Source organism: Oryza sativa, chromosome 10 (genome assembly GCF_034140825.1).
Source record: "Oryza sativa Japonica Group chromosome 10, ASM3414082v1".
NCBI classification, from domain to species: domain Eukaryota; kingdom Viridiplantae; phylum Streptophyta; class Magnoliopsida; order Poales; family Poaceae; genus Oryza; species Oryza sativa.
In genome coordinates this window covers 7,073,457-7,093,802 of record NC_089044.1, presented here as the reverse complement: position 1 = coordinate 7,093,802, position 20,346 = coordinate 7,073,457, and the positions used below count along the sequence as shown (strand labels likewise).

The window sequence follows — 20,346 nt, the reverse complement described above, 5'->3', positions numbered from 1 at the left end:
GAGGTCGAGCTCGGCGTGAGTGAGGATGACCACGTTGATGAAGCCGAGGGAGATGAGGTGGTGGAGGATGGCAGAGGCGAGAAGCGCGCGACAGTGGAGTCGGCTTAGGGAGCCCGCCACCTTCCCTCCCGCTAGATCTAGCAGAGGAGAGGGCGCCCCGCCCCCGTCGCCTTCGGTTGGGGAGCCCGTCGTCGTGCTGTCGTGCCGCCGTCACCATTGCCTGGATCCGGCCTGGATCTAACAGCAGCCGCTCGCGAGGGAGAGCCGTGAGAGAGAGCCCGCCGCCGACGCTCGCGGGTGAGAAGGGCTGCCGCCGTCGGCCCTCGCGGGTGGGGGAGGAGAGGGGCAAAGAGAGAGAGGGAAGAGAGTCGCCAGAGAGAAAGAGGGGCTCACGAGAGCGAGAGAGGTGGGCTCGCGCATGTCGTGCTTATCCGCACGGGCGACGTCGTTGCGAGTGGATAAGGATGATGCAGTCGGCTCGGCTCGATTTTTACATGTATCAGGTTTTTTTAAAAAAACTGGCACCTATAATAAATTAAAGGTTCTAGTTTTAGTTGTTTTGGCACCTATAGTGCGCTATCTATGTTACAAAAGTAGTGATGGGAGAATTGGTTATTTCTCCCATAAGAGAGAGACCTCATCTTAGCAGGGAATGGCGTGGGCTTCACTGCTCGGGAGAAAAACCACGGCGACAAAGGAGCTAAGGTGGAGAGGTGGAACCTGTGGAATAGCGTATCCCGTGCCTCCCTGCTTGCAATGTTGGTGACTATTCCATCCTCTACGCTGGCACCCTCTAGATATGTCCTCCACGTAGTCTCCGGTGAGACTGTAGCTTCCTTTGAGTGCATATGGGAGAGCCGGTCAGGAGTAACTTCGCTGACACACCGACTGCCACTCTCTAAGGTCTGACGACACGGCGGTGCACGATGACATGAAACTTGATGACATGAATCGGGATGTGGTGCTCGATCTTGAGCTCACTTTCCATTGAGCTTTTGGTGGAGGAGGTGGAAGGGGAGCTCCAAATTGATAAAGTGGCAGTGGTGACAAGGGAGCCTGACGAGGTGGTGGTTGTTGAAAATATAAGCACATCTAGATTTAATTTATTTTATAAATAAATAACGACATTGAACATATATACTAGCATAATCGGATCATATATACATCTACACATGTAAACTGGACAATAAAACATGAACAGATCGAATATACGAAACACGATGAATGCGTACCAAGCGTTCTGGACGTTCGGCTGCACAGCAGGAAGAACTCGCGGTACCGAACGTTGATGATGACGCGCAACACCCGAGCGAAGAGGAAGACGAGCCGTGGTGGACGAACAACAAGCAGTCTCACAAAGCGTTGCCCAAAAACCTTAATGTCGCTTTCTCCCAGCGCAGGACGTTGAAGGCGAAGGTTCCGAAGACCAGCTCTCCCAAGCGCCGGTGCACGCGGAGAGCGGGTCAGAGTAAACTACGAGAGACAGCGCATTGCAGAGGAGGAGGTTAATTGATTCCGCGTGGATTGCAAGGAGGCGAGGGCTCGTTTTTATAGAGATATTAGGATGCGTGATCAAGACGCATGCACGATATCTACACCGCGTAACCGAAGTAGATAAGTCGCATGTAACTTACCTGGACTACATGCTACTCAAGGCACGATATCTGCACCGGATTATTCGGGGTGTTTCCAAAATCAAAACCGATTTTCGCAGCAAAACAAAAATGTCAAAGGAAACATCTGTGCAAGGATGAGAAACGAATTTTGGCAGGAACCATTCACGCGAATGTCGTGTACGCGCGCCGCCTAGCCAGGCCAGGCGAGACGAGCGCGAGTATTTCTCTTGTTCTCTCCACCACACATGCATCAAGTGGCTAGGAGAGTACCGTCCCTTATAAGGAGGTTTCTCTCTCCTACAATAGGCAAGGTGGAACTAAACATCATATGCATGTCATCACATAAGGTGAGCTTTTGTGATTTTTACAAAAGAAAAAAAATTAATTAAGAGTAAATTTCACAAAACCCAAGGTTTTAAGGCACCCGTAATGCAAAACCCCAGGCATTAAGATTTTTTTCAAATAACCCTAGGTTTTGGGGAAAATGTTTCAAGAAGCCCCATGTTTAACCTTACATCATTGTTTTTGACTAATATACGTATGCATAATAATTGTAAAAAATAATATGAGATATTCCTGATATACGTGTTGGACTTATTTTAGCGAGCATTGGTATTATGGCTGTGTATAAGTAACTGGTTAATGTATCATTATTAAGGGGTTGTGTTGCGATTTTTAAATGGTATTATTGCAAGAGTGAGGAAGAAGATAAAGTACACAAAGAGGTATATATATTTTGAGTTACTAATGTGAACACATATACTAAATATATCATGCATAATAATGAAATTATGAGTATTTGATGTAAACATAGGGTTTCTTGAAAAAAGTTTGCACCAAAATCTAGTGTTTCTCGAAACAAATCATAATACCTAAGGTTCTATGTTGTTGGTGTCTCAAAACCTGGGGAAACCTGGGGTTTTGTGAAGTTTACTCAAAAATAAATCTTCGAATGGGATAAGGCTCATCCATTAATTTCAACCGTGGCAATCTCGGTCGCCAGCTGTCAGCAGATTAGAGAATAAAGAGGGAGGAGAAATAGGAAGTGGAAGATGAGGTGTTGAGGTGGTCAAGGCGCTCGTCGATGTCGAGCTCCAGCTTGGAGAGTGAACTCACCCGATCGACACCTTGAATAGCGGGATCGTATCCATGATGAAAATCTGCACCAGCACCATCGACACCAGCGCCTTCCATGCCACTGCCGTGTTAAAACTTATCCAAGAAAGGGATAAAAATTAGTTTCCAAAAAATAAGTATATAAAATTCTGTCATATGTTTTTAGGAAAACAATCTTTCAAATGGAACTACATGCTAATAACTATATTGTAATTATATCGTAAATTGTATGTAACTTGGCTAGCAATTAAAGCTAAGTTGCTGGAGGTTCTGTGCTCAAATCATCCTCCTATCGAATATTTGCTGAAATTTTTCCACGGCCTGCCACCATGAATCTCAGAGTAGATCTAGCAGTCGAAAAATTAAAAGTTTTTCTCCAGCAAATCTGTCGCAAGAAATCTAGCAAAACCACGAATCTTGGAGCAGATCTAGTGGTCCAAAAATTGAAAGTTTTTCTCCAAGAAATTTGCCGCAAGAAATATAGCAAAACCAAAAAAGTTTCCCATTTTGAACAGAGATATAATGAGTTAAATGGACATATAAGCACTAGCGTGGGAACGGTCATTGCCTCGCTGCAATGATCTTACATTTACGGTAGGTAGCGATCGGTGTTTTTTTCGGTGACCTCTGTGCACGAACGATCGAGGTCAGATGAAAATATCTCTATTTAGTTAAGCATCTTAATACATATGGTATAAATCTAAACATTTAGAGTACAGAAAGCTAAAGCTAATCAGTTGTACATGACAATTTTTTTTATTTCCGAATCTATCCAAGAAAAAACTTGAATTTGTTTCAGGAAAGTTTCCGAATTCGTTTCTGGAAATATTACAATGGATTCCGGTTTCCAACATATAGTAGCCTTGTGAATTCATTTCCTTTTTCCAAGAAAGGAATTCTGAATTTGTTTCCATTTTCGAAAGTTTCTGAAAAAATTCCGACTAACACTTCCTATTTCTGAAAACACGTCCGGAATCAGGAAACTTTTCGAACTGATTTCATCCCTACTCACCGGTAGACATTGCCACCAGTGTGTGGAGAAATGGAAGGGCCCATGCGATCCATTAGCAGTACATGCCGTTAACAGATGTCCCTTTGATCTGACGATGTCATGAGAAACAAAAATCTTAATTTGATCTGATATTTAACGGTTTGGCAATCTTCTCCATGATAAGTCATTCTTGCCCCTTATTTCAACGGCTACTTGACGAATCATCGTCCGACGTCGTTGATGAATTCACTTTTGCCACACCACAAAATTGTGCATAGCCATTCGCACTCTGTCAATGGCCTAAACACATAGTGGGTCTGTCACTGAAGATGAAGTAGTTGATCACAACAAAGAAGCACGACATTTTTCAGAAAAAAGAAAATCAATTCGTACCTTTATGAGTAAGCAACAACAACAAAAAGGCTAATGTTCATAACAAATGGGTAATGGATACCCTGATTAGTGCTTGCAAGGTCATCTGAGAGAATTTTATATAGCTAGCTAGCTAGCTAGCTAGCCATGGTATATCTATTGTGCATGATCAATTTTTAAAAACTAGCTAGTTGCTACTACTAACAAAAGTTACATGTAGAACAGCTGCTGCGGGATAGGCATAGAAGGAATGTCTATTGTCATAATTTGATCTCTTTTCTTCTAATATGCTCTTCAACTGTAAATTAGCCTCTCTTTATATAACTCAAGCCTCTTTTTATCTAGTTGGTAAGACTGTTGGCAGCTCTCATCTTTCTTCTCTTTCTCTGCATTAGTTTCCTTTTTTCTCACCCACAAATGGTGTAAGCCTCTGTGCATGCATCACTTCCACCACACCTCAACTGCCATTTCGCCTTCTTTTATGGGCAAATAGCAAATACAGTTTATGAAGTTTCGCTTCGGGCTCAGTTTAGTCCTTGAGGTTTCAAATTGTCCAAACAAGTCCTCCAAGTTAATCGTTTGTGTTAATATAGTCCTTGGACCCACAAAAAGTGCCATGTGAGCATCGCAGGTCATCCTTGAATGCAGTGGTATGAATGAAATGTCCATTCTACCCTTATATACCATATAGAAAAGAAAGAAAAGAAGAAGATAAATGATTCACACATGTATGATCATTTTAGAATTGTCACTTACGATTGCTGCAGCCAAGCATTGATCGTGTAAATTCCTTTGTCGGCCACCCATCCGCAACAATGCTGGCCTGGGATAGCCTGTTATTTTTTTTGTTTGTATTTTCTTTCTTTTCCATATGGTATATAAGGGTAGAATGGTCATTTCATTCCATTCATACCGCTGCACGCGATGATGACTCGGCATGCTCACGCGGCATTTTTTGTGGGTCCAAGGACTATATTTACCCAAATAATTAATTTGGAGGACTTATTTGGACGATTTGAAACATCGAGGACTATCCTGAGCCCGAAGCGAAACTTCAGGGACCGTATTGGCTCTTCACCCTTCTCTTATCTATGGGTCTCTTAATTTTCCTCTTCGGTCTCCATATGTTCATTTTTTCTGCCATCATAACGGGTAGTATCATCATTTGTGGGTATGGCTAGCTTTATCTAGACCTTCTGTGCTTGCTTTTGGCACAAGATTTATGGAATGATAATTGCTTCATCTTATCATGCCACTTCGCTTATGACTCCAAGAGAGAGGGTCCAACATTCTAGGAAAAGAAAGGGCTTTTTTTTGTAAGAGCAAGAACAATACACTACTACAATACCCATTTTTCCGGGCGGTTGGATAGATTATCCCGTGCGGTCGCCCGGCCCGCCTGCAGCTCATCGTCTGGGAAAATCTTTATTTTCGCGTGCGGGCGTGCCGACCGCACGGGATAATCGATTATCCCGTGCGGATTGGTTATACGGACCGCACGGGATATTCTATTATCCCGTGTGGTGCAGTAAGGCTGACCGCACAGGATAATCTATTTTCCCGTGTGGTCAAATTAGGTGGCCCGCACGGGATAATAGGTTACCCCCCATGGCTAGCACGTGCTAGGGCGACCGCACGGGACGCCCTAGCACGTGCTAGCCGTTTGGGATAACCTATTATCCCGTGCGGTCTGTATAATTTGACCTCACGGGACAATAGATGGAAAATTAGTCGAAAATTAGCCGAAACATCAAATTAAATCATATTACATAGAAAGTATAGTGTTTATTACAAGCATCCCTCGCGACAAATACATCCATTTAGTCCACAGCATGTTGCCTCTCCCACTCTCTTAGATTCTTGAATTTGGGGTCCGTAGCAAGTACGCTATGAGGATCATGGAACTCTCCTAGATGATTGCAGATGTTGCGACGAATGAACCGGCACAAGTCCGCGCACAAGTTGATAAGCGTTCTCTGATCGAACCAACTTGCACTATAAGGGATACTCGGGAGCTACGGAAATTAAAAGACAAATGATTTGTGTTACAGTCATGTTTAATGAACTATTTGCAATAGGAGAGTTTAATGACTTACATATGTAAACTCAGTTCTGTATCTCCCATTGACCCTGAGCATCTCGCACACGTAATAACCGCATAGGTTTGTCAAGCTAGGTTGCTTATAACATTGCATACATAAGTGGACACGTCAGAAATAAGAAGTGACAATCGTGATGTACGTACCGAATAAATGCTGACATACCGGCCAGTGTCCCCTTATGTACAATTTCTCTCTACTTGGATTCTTTACGTACCCGCCATGTTTCTTATAACGGCCGTGTGCTCTACAAAAATAAATTAATTACTTATGATAAATCTACTTTAATGATCTTTACGGAAAGTTGGAATCTTTACGAAAATTGTTTCGAACTTACAAGTTCAACAAGCATAGGAACTCCATGTACGCGTCCTTGTCATGGTCCGCTGGATCAAGAACTACGACGGTTTGGTCTGTTGGATAGACGAAGAATAGTATGTAGTGTTCGCTGCGAACACGGATTATGAAATTATGTTAGACATATTTTCATGTGCTGTTATTAATATGTGAACGGAAATATGTCGAAGTTGCTTACCCAAAGTGGTAGGGGACCATGATGACTTGTTTGTCGGAGTGTGCGAGAGATGAGGTGGCCAAGTAATTTCCCACCTCGGCCATCTTTCTCTTATGCAGACGCTCGATGTAATCTTTTTCCTCCTGAGGTGTCTTATTCTTTAGTACCGCACTATCCTCCGATATCCGCACAGTGTGGGCCGTCTCGCAAACCATCGTTGGATTTACGTAACCGATTGAGGCCCCCGTTTTTTGAGCGTCTACCCATTGTGACCTGAGGAAATTTGGAAGTTAGAATAAGTAACAATTATATTGGCACACATTGGGTAATAACGAAGTACATGCAATGCTTACAGGCACCACGCGCCGACGAGATTGATATCCATTTTATCCATCTTAAGGAATGCGTGGAGGTCCTTGAAACTGAAGGCGAAGTTTGCATTAGGTCCATCCTTGAAAGCGCCTCCCGGGACATGCACAGTAATCATCCCGAGACCTAACTCACTTGCCCTCAAGTACCACTCATGCATCAACCTCATTGGCCATGGGAGTTCACACATCAAGTTGAACGGCAAAAACGGCTTGCCATATTCATACTCCTTAGGCACTTCATCGGAGGTCCAAGATTGCATTTTGTCAGCAAGACCTACAACGCTCTTCTGTGCGTCCGAATACTGATCAGGTCCAACTGGCTTTAGCGGACCCCCTCGACCCTTGAAAGATTGCAAAACCATCCGTGTCTCATACTCTGCCATTTTCTCCTTAGTGTACGTGGATACTATAACGGGTATGAGCTTGCGGGCTTCACAGGTTTTTGGCTGCTCCTTTGATGTATCTGGCTGTGGAGGTGGCACATGTTCGTCAAGGGGTGGGACAAGATAGGACTGAGGAGCAGGAGACGGCTGCCGAGGTAGGGTAGTTGGGGAGTTAGGTGCTACTTGTTGTGGAGGTGGAGAGGGACCTCTAACTGGTGATATCTGTGGGAGTGGAGATCCGGGTGGGGTAGTGCAGATCGGAGGGGACGGTGGTGCAGGAGGTGCAGCCGTAATTGGCACCAATGGAGCTGGTGTCATCAACGTGAACTGTCCAGTGAGGATGATGTCACGACGATGCCAGAGTATGAACTGGTTAACCGCATCCCCGAGAAGTTCAATCCCCTCTGGTGTTGGGATGTCAAGCTCCAACGACATCTGGTCGCCATGAACACGTGCGACCTGAACCCTTGCATAGTCCACCAGAATTGAGCTATTATGGAACTGTCTCCCCGATATAGCCAATCCAGACGCAACCTCCTTTGTTTTTCCCGCTCTCCCTATCGGAACGACAAGGTTGCACGGTGTCGGACCAGTTATACTATCTACCGGGTAGGTTGTATTTTCAACCGACTCGACAGAGCTTGGGATCTGTGTCGACTGCGAACCATGAGGAACCAGGTCAGGGAAGGCTTGAGGATGTTGTGCGGCAAGACTGTAGAACTGTTGGGTGACTTGTTGTGTGACTTGATCTGTGATTTCCTGGCGCATCTTGGCCTTGTAGGCGTCGCGCTTCTTGTAACTTTGGGCTTCCTGTGTGACGGAGCGTGGGGCTCCTCACCGGGAGACCGCGCAGGCCCCCCTTTGCCGGTTCGGCCGGGGGCCCTGGGTGAGATTCTAAGCTCCTAGTCTGTGTAAAGTTCGCGAGAATGGAAAAAGCACAAGACACGGGCGATGTATACAGGTTCGGGCCGCTGAGAAGCGTAATACCCTACTCCTGTGTTCTGGTGGATCTGTGTATGAAGAAGCTACAAAGAGCTGGAGAGCCAGAGAGCTCTTCCTCTAGAAACCCTCTTCTCCCTTTTTTCTCTCGTGGGATCTACTCTCCAGATCCTCTCTCCTTTTTTCTTTTTCTCCCCTCCCTCAGTGGGCAAGGTCCTCCTTTTATATCTCAAGGGGATACCACATGCACCACCTCTCTTTTTGGTGGGGACTTATCCTATCTTTACTCAAACTTGGCTTGCCTTCTCTAGAAAGCTAAAAACACTGCTTGTTTTTTAGTGTGGCCACGCGTCCTCACTCGTCTGACCTCGGGGATCACCCTGTCATCTCTTCATAAATGGGCGGAGACTTGCAATGGCTGCTGTCCGAATGACCTTCTGATGGGATGGCCCATACCTACCTCCACTCCGCCGGAAGCAGGTGCAACGTGGGAACATGGTTGTCTGCCGACGACATGACCAGTGTCAGACCGGTCACAAATCGGTCATTCTTGTCCACCACGTGTCAGTCTAGCAATCTGCATGTTCGCCCTTCTTCATACAATATCTTGCTTGTAACGGTTGGGATGAAGCCTGGCATATATCTGACCGGGACCAACGTGCCATCTCCAGGAGCTAACACGCCGGCTCCGGCTAGGGACGAGTGCTTGGAGGCTCTCATCCTGACGGGATGGGGCGAGGCGTGCGTCAGACCGCCTGTCGCCACCTAACCCACGATCTGACCGGTCTGTGACTGGTCACAGACCGGATAAACGAGCGCGCTGCACTGCGTTACATTCGGCGTGACGCGCTCGTTCAAACCGCAATAAATGCGGTTAGGTGAGCCCCGCCGTGCTCACCTAACCTATACACGCGGCGCAAAACCCACAAGGGGTCGGGGCGCCTCGGCCCTCGGGGCCGGAACGGGAGTGGTCCGATCCCTCGGGGAGACAAAGAGAGGGGCGGCCTCATCACCCTCGGGCCCGACCCCCCCCCCCCCCCGAGGGGGTCAGGCCACGTGGGTGATTGCTCCTGCCCAAACCTCTAGTCATGATACTCCCGGTCCCATGTCACCGACAGTAGCCCCCGGCGTTATGCCAGGGCGATCGCCCTCCTCGAGGGAAGCGGTCGGGCGTGACGCCACTTACTTAGGCCTGGTGACAAGTGGGGCTGGTCTCTACAGTTGGGCAGAAACCCAACGGTCGCAAATCACACACATCGGCAATGGTAACTCGGCTGTCAATAATGAGCGGTCTCTTCAAGACTGCCACATTACTCGAGTAGCACGCGAATCGGGACGAGCCGGTTCGTTTTGCCTGGAGATATGGTGATGGCGCTTCGGTCGGCGAGCGTAATTAACGCGCGCACGATATGTTCCATCTCGACCGCCACTGCCGCATATCCACCTCGTGCGCCGCAAGCGGGCGAATGGGATTAGTGGAAGCGTGGGCGCGAGAAACGAGGGAGAGAGATAGTGGGCGCGAGAAGCGAGGAGCCGGGTACAGCGTTGGCAAGGGTATAAAGACACCGAGGAAGAGATTTGCTTCCTTCCTCTCGCCATTATTCCCCTTGCTTGCGCCCTAACTCCTTGTTTCCTGTGCCCTACCCTCGCCACACGCGCTCGCTCTCAAACATCTCTTCTTCCGGCGTCATGGCACGGGGCTCCGCTCCGCTCGATGGTAGCGTGCTGCCGCCTTCCCGCATCGTGAGCGAGAGGCAGGCCGGGCTGCCGCGCCGCTTCATGCCGGAATCTGCCACCGGCCGGGAGATAGTCACGCTGGGCGAGGGACACCCGGCGCCACGCTACCCGGGGCGGTCCGTCTTCTTCCTCCCTTTTGCAATGGCAGGGCTGGTTCCGCCATTTTCTTCTTTCTTCATGGATGTTCTGGAGTTTTACGATCTCCAGATGGCGCACCTCACCCCCAACGCGGTAATGACATTGGCCATCTTCGCGCACCTGTGCGAGATGTTCATCGGGGTGCGCCCATCCCTTCGGCTGTTCCGGTGGTTCTTCACCGTACAGCCAGTGTCGCCGCCGTCGGTGGTTGGTGGCTGCTACTTCCAGCCGCGGGGGCCGGTGCTGAACCGCTACATTCCCTGCGTCCTCCGCAAGAAGTGGGATGACTGGAAGAGCGACTGGTTCTACACCCCCCTCGCCGACGAAGCGCGCCTCCGACTTCCGAGCCAGCCCCCGGCGCAGGCCTCCAGCTAGCGGGCGCCGGTAGATCTGGGAGATGGCTACGACGCCGTCCTCGACCGCCTGGCGGGCCTGCGATCCCAGGGGCTCACAGGGGCGATGGTGTACGGCGACTACCTTCGTCGCCGGATCGCGCCACTCCAGCGGCGCGCCCGGGGCGCCTGGGAGTACACTGGGTCCGAGGACTGTATGAGGACCCACCGGGGGGTCAAATGGGACTGGGTCCCTGAAGACTTCAAGGTAATGATCCAACGGGTGCTGAATCTCAGCTCCGTGGAGGCATCCCTCATCCCCCAAGGAGTCCTCCCCCTCTGCAGCGATCCAGATCGCGCCAACATCCTGACCATCATGATGGCGGTCGGGGCCTCAGAGGAGCGAGCTCCTAAGGGCCATGACGGTGCGAGCGGGAGCCGCAAGGGAGATCAATCTACCCCAGGAGGGGGTCGTGCTTCCGGGCCCCGTGATGGGGGCTCGGGGGGCAGCCGCCCTGCCGACGCCCGAGGGAAGAGGAAGCAAGAGGGTACCTCCTCCCCATCTCCTCCCCGAGGGGGCGGGGCGGCGCGTGTCAGCAGCAGGCGCCCGGAGGGGGCCACGCCGACGCCGCAGCCCGAGGGGGAGCGGAAGAAGAAACGGCTCCGCAAGATGGGGGGGACAGAACCATCCCGGGGAAACCTTATTTCCCCTCCAAGGTGGTCGTTTAACCGACCCCTTCGCAGGTTCGTCCCACGCCCATTGTGGCTATATTCATTCTCCCAACGCGAGTTTTCATTCACCCATCTTGTTTGTCTTCTGGCTTTTCTTCTGCTTCAGCGAGATCCCGTCGCGTCCTTCTTGCCAATCCAAGTCCGGCCAATCTGAGGCCGAGAATGCGGCGACCACGGAGGCCCGGAGGCGGGAATCTGACCGGCGAGAAGCCGCGGATCGCCTACGGGAAGCCGAGGAGGCCGCCCGGGAGGCCGCCCGGGCTCGCCAGGTTGAGGAAGCCGCTCGGGAGGAGGCCAGACTCCGCCAGGCCGAGGCGACGACATCCTCCGAGGCAACCCGCGAAATTGACCGGCAAGAAGCCGCGGATCGCCTTCGGGAAGCCGAGGAAGCTGCCCAGGTGGCCGTCCGAGCTCGCCAAGCTGAAGAAGCCGCTCGGGAGGAGGCCAGACTTCGCCAGGCCGAGGCGACGACGACTTCCGAGGCAGCTCGCGACGAGGCCGCGGGCGCATCGCTTGGGCCCACTCCCTCGGGCGACGCTCAGGACAAGCCAGGTCCGGGGGACGTCCCCGAGTCCGGCACGTCCATCGGCGGGCCGAGCCGCGCGGCATCCTCACCGAGGCGGCTCTCCCCCACGCCTTCCGCTGCCCCACTGAGCGCAGAGCCCCTTCTGCAGGCCTTGGCCGTCGCAAACACCACGGTGTTGGACGGGTTAAGTGCCCAGATGGAGGCCCTGCAAGCAGAGCGGGCGGAGCTCGACGCCGCATGGGCGCGTGTCGAAGAGGGGCGACGCTCAGTGGAGGCCATGGTGGAGGTGGGCCGCAAGGCACACCGCCGGCACGCCTCAGAGCTCGAAGCCCGTCGGAAGGTGCTGGGGGAGATCGCCAGGGAAGTGGAGGAGGAGCGGGGGGCTGCCCTCATCGCCACTACCGTGATGAACGAGGCGCAGGACGACCTCCGCCTTCAATACGTGAGCTGGGAGGCGGAGCTAGGGAAGAAGCTCGACGCCGCCCGGGGGGTCCTTGACGCTGCCGCTGCCCGAGAACGGCGGGCGGCGGAGACCGAGGTGGCATCCCGGCGGCGCGAAGAAGCCCTTGAGGCCCGTGCCATGGCGATGGTAGAGCGTGCCTGCGTCGTGGAGAGGGACCTGGCGGACCGCGAGGCCACCGTTGCTATTCGGGAGGTCACACTGGCGGCGCACGAAGCCGCCTGCGCCGAAGAGGAGTCCGCACTCCGCCTCCGCGAAGATGCGCTCATCGAGCGGGAGCGAGCCCTCGAGGAGGCTGAGGCCGCGGCGCAAAGGCTGGCGGAGAGCGCGTCCCTCCGTGAGGCTGCGCTAGAGGAACAAGCGCGTCGCAATCTGGAAGGTGCCCGCGCCGAGAGGGCCGCACTGAACCAGCGGGCCGCTGAACTCGAGGCGCAGGCAAGGGAGCTGGATGCAAGGGCGCGTAGCGGCGGGGCGGCCACGGGCGACAGCGACTTAGCCGCCCGCCTCGCAGCTGCCGAACACACCATCGCGGATCTGCAGGGCGCGCTGAATTCGTCCACCGGGGAGGTCGAGGCCCTTCGCCTGGCAGGCGAGATAGGGCCCAGCATGCTTCGCGACGCCGTGTCCCGTTTAGACCGCGCCGGGCGGCAGGCGGGTCTCTGGGGCGGGCGGACTGTGAAGTACGCCGCCAACCAGGGGGGCCTCGCCCAACGCCTCTCGGAGATGGCCGGGACTCTCCAGCGGCTCCCGGAGGAGCTCGAGAGGACGATTAAGTCATCCTCGAGGGACCTCGCCCGAGGAGCGGTGGAGCTCGTACTGGCGAGTTACCAGGCCAGGGACCCCGACTTCTCCCCATGGACGGCGCTGGACGAGTTCCCTCCCGGGACCGAGGACGGCGCGCGCGCGCAGGTCCGGGACGCCGCCAACCATATCGTCCACAGCTTCGAGGGTTCGGCCCCTCGACTCGCGTTCGCCCTCAACTCCGATGAGGAGGACGATGACGGCGGAGTGGGCGACAGTGGCGACGAGGCTGGCGACCCGGGTGCATCGGAGTGAGCCCCCAGGCCCCCGCCAATCTTTAAATAGTTTTTTCTTCTTTTCTTTCTTCCGAGGCCTTCAGGCCTCCTTTTTGTATAGATTAACTTAATCTGCAACCAAAATAAAGAAATTTCTGTGTCAATTTCATTTTGCTGTGTGTTTGAGAACGAGGATGATCTGTGCCGTGGTCCTTTTGTGTCTTAGCTTGAACAAGGGCTCGTGCCCAGGTCCCAGTCCTCAAATGGCTCGGGTCGGGGCTGGTGCCTGGGGAGATCCACATGTCGAGACTGGCCAGGCCGGGAGCGTGGTGACCGAGGGTTATGGGTGACCCGATTGTGGGTTTTTGCCGATTCCCCCCCGGAGTTCACCACGCCCCGGGGCACGGCTCGGTTCTGGCCCCTTTTGGCGATTTTAGCCGACCCGAGCCCCCGAGGGCAGGATTGAGCACGAGTGACCTATTTCAAGTCAAGATTCTTCAAAAGGAAACAACAGCACAGATACAGCCTTTAGAAAATCGAAAATGCTTTTATTGAAATACAGATAGAAGAAAAAATATGCATATGTGGTAGCCCCCGGCCAACCCTGCACGCCTGAAGGGGGTGCGGGGTTGGCCCGAGCCCGAAACCTGACACCCGAACTCCATTAGGGGTAGAAGCGACGAAGGTGTTCGATGTTCCACGGGTTAGGCAGCTCTGTGCCGTCGCCCGTGGCCAGCCGAACGGAGCCCGGCCGGGGGACGCCGATCACTCGATACGGACCCTCCCACATTGGTGAGAGCTTGCTCAATCCAGCACGCGTTTGGACGCGGCGTAGGACGAGGTCGTCGACGCAGAGTGATCGGGCCCGGACGTGGCGCTGATGGTAGCGCCGCAGGCTCTGCTGGTAGCGCGCGGCTCGGAGGGCCGCGCGCCGCCTTCGCTCCTCCAAGTAGTCGAGGTCATCTCTGCGAAGCTGATCTTGATCAGCCTCGCAGTACATGGTGGCCCGAGGGGACCTCAGGGTGAGCTCGGATGGGAGAACCGCTTCCGCGCCGTAGACGAATGTAAAAGGACCTTGCCCACTTAAGGGGGGACGGAAAGGAGGGACGACGAAAGGAGAGAGAGAGAGGATCTGGAGAGTAGATCCGACGAGAGGAAAAAAGGGAGAAGAGGGTTTCTAGAGTAAGAGCTCTCTGGCTCTACAGCTCTTTGTAGCTTCTTCATACACAGATCCACCAGAACACAGGAGTAGGGTATTACGCTTCTCAGCGGCCCGAACCTGTATACATCGCCCGTGTCTTGTGCTTTTTCCATTCTCGCGAACTTTCCACAGACTAGGAGCTTAGAATCTCACCCAGGGCCCCCGGCCGAACCGGCAAAGGGGGGCCTGCGCGGTCTCCCGGTGAGGGGCGCCTCAGCCCTCGGGGCCGAAACGGGAGTGGTCCGATCCCTCGGGGAGACAAAGAGAGGGGCGGCCTCATCACCCTCGGGCCCGACCCCCCCGAGGGGGTCAGGCCACGTGGGTGATTGCTCCTGCCCAAACCTCTAGTCATGATACTCCCGGTCCCATGTCACCGACACTGTGGAAACCCTACCTTCCAATTCGTCCTGCACAACTGTCCTCTGACCCTACCGGAGTGTTCTACAGTTCCCAAAGCTTCGGTCAGCTCATCATGCTGCCGTCGAGGGACGAACTCACCGGTCTTCTCCTTCTGGACGATCTACTGGAGAGACGTGGTCACGTTCTGGATGTCCGGACAGTCCAACAGCATCTCACCCTCTTCTGTCACTTGCCCCGAAGTTCTTGCCCACACCCAATTTCTAGTTCTCTTATTTATGGGCTGCACAATCAAAGGTTTGCCTTCGGCCACAAACTTTTCCTCCATAGCTCGCCATTTCTTCTCGTGACCGGCGTATCCACTTGACCCTAACCTGTGTGGATATATGTTTCTTCTTCGCCAGGTCCAACAACTTCTTCCTCCTTTCTAGAGCTTGAGGCGTTGTCATCTTGGCCACGAACTTGTCCCACTCAGCTGCTGAAATGTTGCCACATTCTTCAAATGGAGTCTTATTCTTCTGAATATAATTGGTGTCCATGTCCGACTTCCACTGTCGCCACCGATGGGCAATTGTTTGCAGTGCAAATTTCCGGCCAATTGACTCCGACCCAGGCGGATAAATAAGGTGCTCCTGCAGACCTTCCCACATTAAGTTCTTGATGTGAATGCTAACGTGCTTCCATTCGTCCACGTTGAGAGGCCCATGAAGCCTTGCCAGCGCGCCACATGCGGTGCTAAACTTCGCCCTTACATGTTCCGGCTCGACGGGTTTGCCGTCATCGTCGAGAGCAGCAATGTAGTACGTCTCCTTCGGCAAGAGGTTCCTGCCCTTCTCGCCACGTTTTTTCTTTGGACAAGCTTCACCACTCGTCGTCGTGTCCGTTTGCGGTGATCCCGAGGTCGCTGTGTCCGAATCAGGTTCAACCCTGACGGCACTTCGTTTTGACCGACGACGGGTTGCCATCTGCACGGTTAAGTCATTAGACCGCTACGTCGGGGAAAGTTCAATTCAAAATATATATTTCGATAGGATTAAGTTATTACCGCCTGCTTGATAGGAATATAATCGGGGTCATCCTCAGGTCTTTCATACTGCAATTGCGCTAGTTCTAGCTCAAACGGGTCGCTCGGTGTGCGCCACAATTCCTCGCTCGACGCCGGTACCTTCCCGGCATCTTCTTTGTGTTGGGGATTGTTAGTGACGTCGGTTCTGTGTCCGACGAAGCTGTCCTGCCCATTAGGTTTATTGACCGTCGGTTCTGTGCCCGCCGGAGCTGTCTTGCCTGACATCTTCGATTCGCGTTCTTACAATGGAATAATTTAAAACTCAATTTTATATTCGTTCAAATCCACTGAACTATCATAACCACTAAACTAAACTATCATATTAACAGCAAAGTAAAAACATGTTTTGATCACATGGCTAGCTCGTGTGTTCAAATATAAACCTCTAACTCCTAGCTGCGTCGTCCTCGTGGACGGACCTGGAGCATCGACTTCCTTAAGGCAGTTCGTTCCGACCTTAACAAGGTTCCACTTCCTGCTTTTGTCCAAGACACTCTTGGAACAATGCAGGCAGCGGAACCTTGTATGGGTCGGAAAGAACGACCTTAAGGAATGTCGAGCTCCTGGTCCATCCACGAGGCCGACGCATGTACGAGTCAGAGGTCTATCTTTCAACAGACGTGCCAGCACATTTTACGAATGACCAACGCATGTCATATGTTGACGAAATGTTCTGTTTTTCCAATTTGTACTAGTCGGTTCCGTCCAGGAACTAAACCGACCAAGCCAACTTGGCAACCAGAACACTTCATATTATAGCGGCATGATAACGTACGAACTACACCTCCTATATCTAATTTTAGGAGATTGGTAAGGAAAGCAAGATCGGTAAGGAACGTAAGATGGGTAACGATAGCAAGATTGGTAAGGATATTCATCACCATGCACACTATGAAAGCATATGGCCACAAGTGTAGATGGTCTGTTCTTATGTGGGAAAAAAAACAAGTGAAGTGCCCCCCCAAAAAAATTCACAAGTGTAGTTGTCTGTTCTCAAGCAAAAATAAACAAGTGATGTGCCCCCCAAAATATTTCACAAGTGTAGTTGTTCTGTTCTTGAGAAAAAAACAAGTGGATTGCCCCCAAAAAAATTCAGAAGACAAGTGTAGATGATCTGTTCTTTGAGCATTCATCATTGGCCATTTATCACCAACATAAAACAGCCCACATATATCACCCACAAGTATAAAACAGCCCACATATCACCCACATATAAATCAGCCCACATATATCACCCACAACAATCACCCACATGTATCAACCACAGTGAGGCATAAAACAGCCCAAAATAAACCCAAAATAAACCCAAAACAGCCCACATATATCACCCAAAATAAACATGTATAAAACAGCATATATAAAACCTGTGCGGAACAGCATATACAGTATAAACAAGTATAAACAGCAAAAATAAACAGCATATATGTACATCACATATATATAAACATATAGAAGCAAAATATAATTCATCATGTATATGCACAACAGCAGCAGGGGCATAACAGCATCATTTGCAAATTAGTATTATATTTCAGCAGGGGCATATATTTCATCATGTGTAGAAAAAAAAAAACCCACAGTGACATAAAACAGCCATATATCCCATATAGACATACATCTATCTATCACAAAGAGCACAAGTCCTATCTATCACAAATATCATCATCATCTCAAATATCATCTATCTATCACAAACAGCCATCTATCTATCACAAATATCATCATCATCTCAACATCACAAATCAACATTCATTCATCCATTCAACCTAAAATCATTCATTCATTCAAAAAATTCATCCAACATTGCATCTACTGCATGCATCATCCACTTCATCATTCAATCATCCATTCCACTGCATCATTCCATCCATTACCACTGCATCATCCAAAAAAAAGAAAGCGGCGAAGAGAGGGGTACCTGGAGGAGGCTTGGGGAGGAGGTAGGATGCGGCCGGCGGCTTGGGGGCGAGGTGGCCGGCCGCTGCTTGGGGGCGAGGTGGCCGCTGCTTGGGGAGGAGGTGGCCATCGGCTTGCGGAGGAAGTGGTCGGTGGCGTCGGCGGCGTCGTCGGTCGGTGGCGTCGTCGGCTTGGGGAGGAGGTCCGCCGTCGGTGGCCTCGGCGACGTCGGCAGCGTCGGTCGAGGAGGCAATCGGCGGTGGCGTCGATGGGGATGAGGTGGTCGGCGTCGGCGTCGGTGGGGATGAGGTGGTCGGCGTCAGCGTCGACGTCGACGGGGATGAGGTGGTCGGCGTCGGTGATGTGGAACGAGGGGGATGGAGGGGAGGGAGGCAGTGAGGGGGATGGAGGAGAGGGAGGCAGCGGTGGCGGCGATGTCGAGCGAGGGGACGGAGGCGGCGGACGGTGGTGGGCTGGGGGGGAGAGGATGCAAGCAGCGGCGGTGGAGGAAGCCGATGAGTGGAGGAGGCGGCGGTGGATGCTGGGGAGGAGGCTTAGGCCGCCGCACGGAATAATCGATTCGAGCCCGCACGGGAAGAAAAAAAGCCCAATTTATTAAAAAAATATCTTTATTTGCCTAGGATTGTATTAATTATTATATTGACTATAACACATTGAAAAATAGTTAATTATTTGTTATAGTCCCATGTAAATTATAGTTAATTAATAAGTATAATTATTAAACCACGAATTATTCAAAATACAAATATAGATTAACATAGAATTAAAACAGACATGAATTTTCTTCGCATCTAATTATTCATCGATATGATTAATATAAATAAAATATTGGACCATAAAATAAATTCAAAACGACATATAGTACGGATAAACATGGATACCCTATCTCATTTGCAATATAAGTTTCATCCGGTAATCGTTTACAAAATAGGTAGTACACAGGATCGACATCTCACTAATGTTTGACAATTTTGGAAACACCATCCTTCCGCGCAGACAAAAACAGATCTCCATCAAGGCTTGTCTCAACTTCCTTGATCCGGTTAGGAAAACCTGTGAACAAAGGGACGTCGTCGTATTGGTTGTAATCTGATGCGTCTTGAATGCTATCAATGCCAACGATGTTTTGCTTTCCCAGTACAGCAATGGCCATCTTATCGTCGGAAGGGTCACTGACATAGAAAACCTGAGCAACCCGCTCAGCAAGAACCCACGGATCATCCTTGTGTCCTAGCATGCTACGATCCACAACCATCAGGCCGTAGTCATCGATGAATACGCCTGTTCTGTTCTCTGATCCATTGGCATCATAGCACTGGGATCAGTATGTTAAGGCCATAGTCCAGCTCCCAAATGTCGTGTATGATCCCGTAGTAAGACTTCTTCTCACCTAATGCGTCAAACACCTCCACCCGAACTCCGCTGTTCTGAGTTGTGCTTTTCCTGTCCTTGAACATCATGTAAAATCCATATCCGCCGATGTCGTACCCTTGCCATGAGGTCACAAGGCTAGTTGGGCCATTTGCTAGCCTGCGCAAAGTTTTTTCCTCCAGCGAATCACCCAACGACAGATCTTTCTCCTTCAACCATTTAGGAAACTTCCGTTTCTGTTCTTTACAAATCCAAATGTCCGTTCTTCTAGGGTTGCGGGCTCTTATCTCGTTCATGTGTTCCTGAATGTACGGCTCTAAGATGGTGAGTTGTTGCAAAACACTGCTATGTGCTTCCGCTACATCTTTGAAGTCGTCATCGTAGAACCTTTTCTTGCCTACGATCCCCGTCCCAGCCAACTGGCCCTCGTGTAAAGGGGGGGTGTCACGCCCAGAAATTCCCAACTAGAATTCCAAGCAGAATGTGCATTAAAGTCCCCGTCCAGGACCGGCCGAGGTACACAAACGACAAAGTTGACATATAGATCCATGTCTTACAAACATTATAAAAGTCTTACATAAATGCAGCGGAAAACATAAAGGATAACTGGAGCTAAGTCTGGACTTGGACTGCAGCGGGAATACCATTCCACAGGCACACTCGACGGCACGGACGAAGCCTACTCCTCGGAGAAACCGTCATCTGACGCATACTCGAACTTTGGGGTTTGGGGAAAATAGAGCAAGGCCGAGTACTACCCACTGTACTCAGCAAGTCATACCGGAATAGGGGCATGGTGCAGGGAATTATCAAGGGACAGCTATAATGGTTCATTTGCATAAAGCGAGCATTTATAAACAGAAGTGAAAGCAATAAAGCAGTTGTAACAATTAATCAATATTAATCATCCACTGTCCAACGCTATACCACGTTGCAACAGGCCCAACCATCCACCTATATTATTCAATTCCATTAGACTAATCTAGAGTGAGTCTAATCACGGTGAATCCGGTTGATCGCCCATAACCGTGGGCACGGCTATTCGAATAGTTTTACTCTGATCAGAGGTGTACAACTGTACCCACAAGACAC

At 50.9% G+C, this 20,346-nt stretch overlaps 1 protein-coding gene across 4 annotated transcripts; it reads right to left on the bottom strand.

The window, feature by feature from the left end:
• Positions 1-5,833: 5,833 nt before the first annotated feature.
• LOC9270753 (uncharacterized) lies at positions 5,834-18,444 on the bottom strand. Of its 4 annotated transcripts, XM_066304707.1 has the most exons (8): positions 17,885-18,444; positions 15,946-16,205; positions 7,062-15,865; positions 6,730-6,981; positions 6,532-6,642; positions 6,360-6,441; positions 6,192-6,275; positions 5,834-6,110 (listed from the first exon to the last, which is right to left on the bottom strand). In XM_066304707.1, exons 3-8 carry the CDS (start codon positions 8,228-8,230, stop codon positions 5,916-5,918), a joined length of 1,893 nt encoding a protein of 630 aa, XP_066160804.1. In that variant the 5' UTR covers positions 8,231-15,865; positions 15,946-16,205; positions 17,885-18,444; the 3' UTR covers positions 5,834-5,915. The 4 variants fall into 4 exon arrangements, with proteins under 4 accessions (XP_066160804.1, XP_066160805.1, XP_066160803.1 ...); XM_066304708.1 differs by having other exon boundaries at positions 6,192-6,225; positions 6,341-6,441; positions 7,062-16,205; XM_066304706.1 differs by having other exon boundaries at positions 7,062-16,205.
• Positions 18,445-20,346: the final 1,902 nt, after the last annotated feature.